Raw genomic sequence first — 8968 nt, forward strand, 5'->3', positions numbered from 1 at the left:
CCGGTATTGAACCGTACTTCGGTACATCAGTTATCATTGAGTATACTCAATAACCTACCTCAAATCGTTTTACACTACTATGGTATACGCAGTACAATCGGAATTTTAGCAATAACCGGTAACCGATATAAGACGGTTTATACCGAAAACCCGTCAACCTCATATTAAACCGTAAACAAATTATATAATAGGTTCCCAAACTAAAATGTTAATATGAGAGTGTTGAATTTTAATTTTATCTTAACTCTTATAGGCGGATTCCAATGACCAGCACACGTCATGACAGTTTATGCAAATCTCGACATAACCGTTTAAAAATGGTGGTTAATTTTTTTAATAATGAATTACTGCAGAGCGTAGCCAAGCCAAACGTTTTTTTTAATATGGTACCTACCTAAATTACATTTGTTCAGTACCTATAAATTAGAATTTTTTTATAATTTTATACGTTTTGAATAGTACTTACCTAAGATTTATACAATAAAATAATATGCTTCAACGCATCGGTAGGCCAACAAGAGTATTAATGAAGTATATTATTGCCTATAATATTATTGTGCGAACGATATCATTATGATACCATGCCACCTATAATATTATTATGTACGTGTATGATGTACCTACATTGAGTAGGCATACCGCAATGAACGTGCCGTGCAGCGTTTGTTATCGTTTCACCTGACCTAAACAATAGCATAAGTACGCGGGTTTTTTTTTTTACTACCTAGGTACTCAAGTGTTTTTAGAATTATAATATTATATAACTCTAAAAATGTACACCGTTGTAATAGAATAGACTGCTCTACGGCGTGTAGTATACTTTTATTGGTCAAAAGTTACATTTACTCAAAATATATAGTATCATAATTATTATTTTAATCCTAATTAACATATATCTATAATTATACTGAGATAAGTTGTATAATTTTTTGGGTATAATGTAGTTCACTTTTTCTACTATTTTGTTATAACGGAATCTAATTCTTCTTGTAATATTAATGTTTTAAAAATGTAATATCTTCTTAATAAATGATAGGTTGAAAAATTAAAAATGACTAAGCCTATGGTAATACGTAGGTACCTATACGTTATCTGTTAAGTATTACATAAATTACTTTCAATATGAAATAATAAAATAAAAAATGTATTAATTGTTTATAGATTATCAATTCAGACAAATACCTAACTATCCTAATTTCTTATAATTAAATTTTGTTTTATGACATAATTTATCCAATGTTTTAGTTAAGATTTTTTTCTGTTAAGCGTGATTTTGAACGGAAGTCGCTTACAAAATCCCTAAAGAGTCATGAAAATGGAATGTCATATTTACTACGTAAAAAATAGTTATTTTTTTATGCGAAAAACTCATGTCTGATCGCAGCTTGAACGAACCCTAGGGACCAATCGTTTATTTCAAAGCAGAGACCAATGTATTCATCATCCCCTTTCAGACTCCAGCAACTATTTTAGTTATTTTTACTGTGCTTGTTTTTAGTGTAATCAAAAATCAGTTATTTTGCTTATGCTTCACGTATGTACATACAGTAGTTGTGCGTATAAATAGTTTAAACAGTTTATAGTCACTACCTTCCAAAGTTATAATTGGTTAGGTTTTTTGGTTTTTATTTATTTTCATCCCATTTAAAATATTGTATTATGTATTTAATATTTATGTATATCAATAATTAAAGTACCTAAACGGACACCGGATCACGCAATGTATTTATATATGCATATGAAATGAATAATATAAATAGAACAGTCCCTTGAAGAGCTGTAGTCTTTAAATTTAAAATCTTAGAAAAAATTGTGCTGAGTGTAGTAAAATAAAAATTTTTATCATAGTTAAATTTATTAGCGTTTAATAAAATTTCTTGAGGAATCTTATCTCGCTATTTTCTCAAAAAATAAAGTGCGATTTAAAAAACTACCTCTTATTTAACCTGTTTTAATTTTTAGAAAGTTACACTTGTTGATCTTTTTCCAACCAAAACAACAATGTATTTCCATAAAAAACCCATGGTTGTAAAATATAGATCCCCTTTGCAACATTGAGTATCTAAAATAAATATATGATAATATTGTCATAACTAGGTATATTCATAATATGTAACTGACGGAATACTATGCTAGTAAATTAAGTATACGTTATGTGGTTAGAATCTTAATTATTTTTCGTATAGTAGGTATACTAGAATACTGTTAACATTTATGTTGGGAAAAGTAAAATATGGTTTATTATTGGATAATGGTTATAAAAAATATTAACTATTAACCCATTATTACCCATATGTACCTATAATATATTAATTTATATTAAATTAGCTTAAGTATTATTAACTATAGTAAATATAATAATTTAATTAAAATAGCCATTAGCCATATGGTAACACCTACCTTACCTACCTCTGAAAATGTTGAAAGTGAAAACTGACAAATTTATCTATAATATATTATGAGGCATTTTGTACAAGTAAGACTGTAAGAGTTAATTATCATCGTTGAAATTTGGTCATAGCTGATAATTTCTAATTTCAAATAAACCAATGAAACTTATTATTTAGCCAAAAAATCAAGCAGCGTATTTTTATCAAATAATAAACATAATAATATTTGTAACAAATACGCGGTCGATAGCATTTGTGCAATCAGTTTTTTAATGAACTTTTTTTAGAACGTGAAATTATGGACAACAACGTAAAAATGTTTTCAGTATAAAATCCAAACACCGCGCAAAATTCCACATACAACCGTACATTGTCTGTTCGCTTTCTTCAGGGCTGTTTCAAAATGAACTCATTAATAACAGCCGTGGTTGTGTTAGCCGCATCAGTGACTTTCTCAGTCATTGAGGTAAGTGACATTATACATCAATATTATAATTATTTCAATAAGAACCGTACTAAATCGTGTCATATATGCAAACAACTATTTTATAGTGTTTCTAGTGTTTCTCGATTTATGGGTCGAGAATTTTTTTTTATCTGTCATAAACGCGTATAATAAGGTAAAAACATTAAATTATATGATTACACTAAAAACCTATACTAGGGGGTCGTCCAGTGTTAGGGAAGCACGGGATCACTTTTTTCCCAGGCCTCACTTTAGGTCGATTTTTAGAGGCCCTCTAAAAAACTACAGATGGAATTGTCCATTAGTCAGTTAATAATACCTATTTATGATTAATTTTCTTTGCTAAAATCTTTTTCTACGTGAAATTTCAATAATGCAATTTGATTTTGTTTCTGTAAATAGTAATTAAATTCTACTATTAATTTGCTGCTAGTCCCGAAAAACTTTGACACGTCTCTGGGCTCGTCGTATGTCAGCACTGGTTAGATCATTTTCATTTATTGTTTTCTTCCCGTCCTGCAGGCCACACCTGTTAACTCGTACAGAAATCCGTCACCAACATGTTGCACCGTGGAACCATTTTGTGGTACAGTCGATCAGGACTCCGACGAAGGGTGCACTTGCAGTGGCTCGTGGTAGCCGCGTTGCTGCTGTCCGAATCCACAAAACTGTCCTCATCCGCGTCGCTACAATCTGCCGCCGTGCAGACCACAACAACCGACGACATGCCCTCTCCCGTCTTGCATCGCCCCCCCTACAGCAACGACACCTATGCCCTACCAGACCATCCAGTACTCCCCGTGGCCGAGCACGTCCTGCCCAGACCTCCCCTGCTCGGCCCCACGCCCTTGCCCTCACCCCTGCAATGCACCTGTAGCAGTTCCAGTCGGTCCACCGTCTTGCGCCCCACAGCAACTGCAGCCCTGTCCGTCCTGTGCACCTCAGCAGCAGCCGCCTTGTCCATGCGCTGGGCCTCCCTTGTCGGTTAACATCCCTTCCAACTTCGCCGATGAGTACGTGTCGTCATCTACCCCATGCCTCGCGCCCCCACAACGACCGATGCTACCGAAATTCATACCCGTCGCGCTGAAACCACTGTCGTTCAACATACACCGGCCGTCGGCTCTGTGCCGTCCTGGATTAGGGGTGTATGGTGGCCCAGCCCCGTCGCTAATTTCATCGTTGGGATGTGATACTCCGTCACCCTACGAATTTTATAATTACAAATAAAAAATAAAAAATATAATATAATACCAGTATATTACAATAATATAATGTCTAATAAGTAACCTACGTAAGTATAATTTACTTTATTATACGTCCCTCAATATTATAATACAATTTAAATATTATTTTTTTTCCACTACAAACTTATATTTCTGCGATTACTTTAAATATTTATAACGAAAATAAATTAGTTTAATGCCAATTCGGTAGTTTTTATTTTTTGTCATCTTATTATTAATTATTTGTAAAAAAAATGCTTTAAGCTTTTATAGCTATAAAATATAAAGATAATCAATCATTATTAATATATGTAACAGTAAAATATTTTATGAAGCATATTATTGTGAGAAGAACATTTTATTTCATTTTATCCTTATTCATAAACTATATTGTGGTAAAGACAATAAGATATATTATATAAAACATATAATAGTAAAAAATACTTCCCAACAGACATTCAATCGTTCAACTTTCAGTACAACTATAAAGATCATTTTTTTTATGTATAAAATATAAAACAATTTTTTTGTGATCACAGAATAGTAAAAAAAATTTAATCATGCTTAGTTTTATGATGAAGTTTAGTTTACTATAACTGTGAATAATTGATACCTTGGAAGTTGGGATAGTATCATACTATTTGTTGCACATTAGTTTGATTGTGTGTTTTATTACGATTATTTTATCTATTGTTTAGATATTATGATAAATGAGTAACAGTTTGATAAAAAGTAATTTTTTTATCATCATATTAATAAGTGTATTAACCAAGAACGTGATTTAATAAATAACAAATTATTAACAGTGTTTAGTATATAAACCTTAAAAAAATGTTTCAATTAAATTAAAATACAATATGGCCCGCAGTTTTAGAATTGTAGCGGCTCTAGCCATGCTGCAAATGATAACGAAGGTAAGAAATATCATTAAAATAAATTACCTAATAATACAAATGGTTTATAAACCTCAATTAAAATTAAATTTAAGCAAATTAGTATTATCTCAATTAGGTATGTAACTGGATACCTAGCTACTTATTTGTATTGGCTTTATTTTCCTTGGAAAGTTCAAAATACTTGGGTATACCAAGTATACCTACTATTATAATAATATAACGTATCATAATAATACAAAAAATATTATTTGGATAGTATCATTAAAAAATCAGCTATTTTATTTTTATAAAAACTTTTAATATTAAATTGGTACTATAGGTATTTTCTGTGACATAATTGTTGTTTTATGGTACTATAGTAATTTATTTTTAGATATATTTTGTTCGTTGGTTTTACTTATAATTACGACGCGTACTTCAAAATTGGTCGAAATAAGATTTTGATTGAAACTTATAAATCATCAACAGCTGCTAAAATTACTATTATTTATTTGCCAGTCATGTTACCTAATTACTTTTTAAACATACTAAAGAAAATTTAAGCATACTCAGAATCTTCGGAATAATATAATGTAGGTAGCCGGCAGGTAGGTACTCGTTTAAATTTGTACGGTATGATATTAAAACAAATCTACCCCATAACATTCTAAGATATTATAATTTAATTTTAATTTTTAAAAGCCCATGGTGAATGTTTTATTTAATTAATATTCATAGACATATTTGTATGCAGTAAGCGATTCATATATGGAATTTGTAACTTACAAGTTTCCATATTTATGCACTATAATAACTGACCATTTGTAATTAATAATAATATTAAGTGTACCTATAATGATTTGTTTAGATCAGCAGTGCAGGTCGTGTTAACTCTATTTCTCCACCTGGGTTGCAGGGCATCAATCCGATTCATCAGATTTATTGCCAAATATCGAGTATTCTCCAGCTTTTTCTTCTCCGTCATCATTACCAAATTTAGTTTCTACAACAGCCTATTTTAATGTATCAGAACCTTTGTCAAATTCAATACTCACTCAACCATCAACGGCTACATCATTACTTTCATCTATTTCTATTTTTACTCCTAAACAACCATCCACAACATTACGATTACCAAGTATAGTAGTTGATACTTTAGCCATATCCTCTGCACCGACACCGTTACCACTAATGAGTACAAATCTTACCCCATCTACGTCTCCTATATCTGTATCGTTGAAGTTAGCAAGTTTAAGTATTACACCATCTACGTCATCTGGACATAACCTAGTGACTTCGCTGAGTTCAAATTCTACTCAAGCTCCATCATCTTCATCAACTTCATTAGAATCTACAAGTTCAGATCCTACCATTATCATAACTTCTCCATTGAATGTACAAAGTTCATCTCCCATCCTACACACATCTGAACTATTAGAACCACTTAGTACAACTCCTACTCCCGTTTTATCAGCTACTCCTTTGTACTTATCACTGTCAATTCTTAATCTTGACCGACCGACTGTACCTACTGATTTATACTTGTCGAGTTCATTTCCGACTCCAGTTTCTTCCCCTGAATCTTCTTCAGTGCCTTTATTGAACTCAATTCCAAGTTCAGAACTAACCCCAGTACCAGAATCAGCTTTACTTTCAATGTCTGAGGAAAGCACACAGAAAAAAAAATTACTATAATATTATAGTTAAACAAATTATAGTAAATATAACTATTTAATAGGTAAAATAACTGAAATGATTTACTTATTATTACTATATAAATATAGTTATTAGTTATGGTTAGGTTTACTATATTTTAAAGTTAATGCAGTTTTAATGTTTGAATTAACTAAAAAATATAGTTAAAATAGCATATTTCAGTTTAAATAACTATAATAACTTGACTATAATATTTTATTAAATCTGATTAATCTTATAGCTATCCCTATAGCAATTATATTGTACAGTCAATCCTAATATTTTTATAGTACAAATAACTGTTTTGTTTTTTTCCGTGCGGGTTTAAATAAAAGGTTTAAAACTCGGTGGGCCAATACTTATACCCTATCGCCTAACTGGCACTGCCATATATTATACAATAGGTATAGGTACAGTATACATCCATAATCAATATATTTATTAAGCCATTACCTTTATATTTTTAATCAGTCAAAATAAAATAATTAATAATATTGGATAACTACTTGGATCCATATTATATTATCACATCATAGTTTGAAACTATCATTAAGTGATTTTTAGTCTGCCAAAAAACCCATGGTTTTATACTTTTATATTTGAATATTTTTATACACCAACGGAATTTTTGTTGTAAAAATTATATATTTAAATATCTGTTGGAGGTCCCTCTATTTTTCATTAGTAATTAAAAATTGTCCAAATTGTCCAAATTGTCCAAATTGTCCAAATATGTTTTACAAAAAAACTAGACAGTCAAATTGGTTTGAATTTGTCAAACTTAGCAACGAGGCTAATAAAACGAACCAACTGCAATTAGATAAAAGCAATATTACTATGTTAATTGTTACAAGTCTAATGAAACTGAACTGTTCATTGGCATAATTTCGTAATTCTATGAACATTAAATACGCCCACCATAAATATTATAATATGGATAACTGGACTTCTATTAGCATTTGAATGCGACTCCGGACGACTAACTTGTGTTCCACACTCGTAATTATACATTTCATTATGCATTCAACGACATGAAACAATTATCAGTATGATAATTTAAATTATTTGGACTATACGTTTTCATAATATTTTGTTCATAAATCATAAGCCAGCTTAAATTACACTCATATATTAGTAGGTACTTATAGTTTTTAATAATAATGTTATCAAAACAATATGTAACTGAACAAATATTATAAATTATAATAATTGATAATTAATAGTTAATATAAATACTTATTTATTGTTAGATCATTAATTAAATAACGTTTGGTAGGTATTAAAAAATCACAATAAAACATACTATAACAATTGTTTGGACAAATAAGAATAAATAAAAACTAGGATCAATTTATTATATTCTAATATCCTGGTTAAATCTTAATTATAATTTTAAATAATTTCAGACACACTATTCGTTAGTATGTTTGCATCGAAAAGATATTGTGTATTTTATATACCTATTTTCGATAATGTTTACTTACTTACTGGCTACTGTAACTTATTTTATTAGTTTAAAAACATTTATTTACACATTGCTTAGAAGTTTTAATTCCAGATTGATCCAAGCAGGGATTATATTATAATATATTTTAGTACATATGGCATAGAGATTCTAACACATATGTGATATAATATTATTTGAAACCCAAAATATCATTCACTTATAAGTCGTTGCACAGTTAGATTGTTATTGAAATATGGTATTTTTATTACCAACCGGGGCCCTTGAACAAGTTGAACCACAGCTCGATGTCATACAATTCTAAAATTCGCTACCTTCTTGTATATGTTTGTTATAGTTTTACGTGACTAACTCTATCCACAGTACCACTTAATCCAACTATTAAACTAAAAATTACCTTATAGTGGACCCTAGAGAGGGTTATGAAATGTAAGTTGACTAGGTAGTGACTGTTTCGCGAAATCGTAAATCATATACCACGCCGACGACCTGTGGTTCACTTGTTAAACAGTACTTCATCAACATATTTAATTGACAATTCACTATACGCATCCAGCCACCACGTCTTATTATTTAACAATAAACAAGTTAATCTCAAACTTTTCCTTTTGGTACCACTGATTATTAGATATTAAAAACAATCCGTTGTAATCTAGAATGCGACAAAAATGGCTAGTATGAGAGGACGCGCGCAGTTTTCCCAATTACTCTTGTTGAACAGCTCAACGCTCACGATAATGATATCGTAGTTTATATAATATGACTGTGTCACTATTATTATTAATCACGTATTGCATATGTGTCCGACAAAATTATTACGAACGTAATGTTTTTTTGTGGCCCGCAGTACT

General features: G+C 30.4%; 1 protein-coding gene across 1 annotated transcript; it reads left to right on the forward strand.

Moving 5' to 3' along the window:
• The first annotated feature begins 2793 nt into the window (after positions 1 to 2793).
• On the forward strand, positions 2794 to 4086 carry LOC132938347 (keratinocyte proline-rich protein-like). Its single transcript, XM_061005130.1, is given in 2 exon segments — positions 2794 to 2856; positions 3379 to 4086. Coding segments are annotated over 2 exon segments (771 nt in total).
• The last annotated feature ends 4882 nt before the right edge of the window (positions 4087 to 8968 follow it).

Source organism: Metopolophium dirhodum, chromosome 2 (assembly GCF_019925205.1).
Source record: "Metopolophium dirhodum isolate CAU chromosome 2, ASM1992520v1, whole genome shotgun sequence".
In the NCBI taxonomy this organism is placed as follows: Eukaryota; Metazoa; Arthropoda; class Insecta; order Hemiptera; family Aphididae; genus Metopolophium; species Metopolophium dirhodum.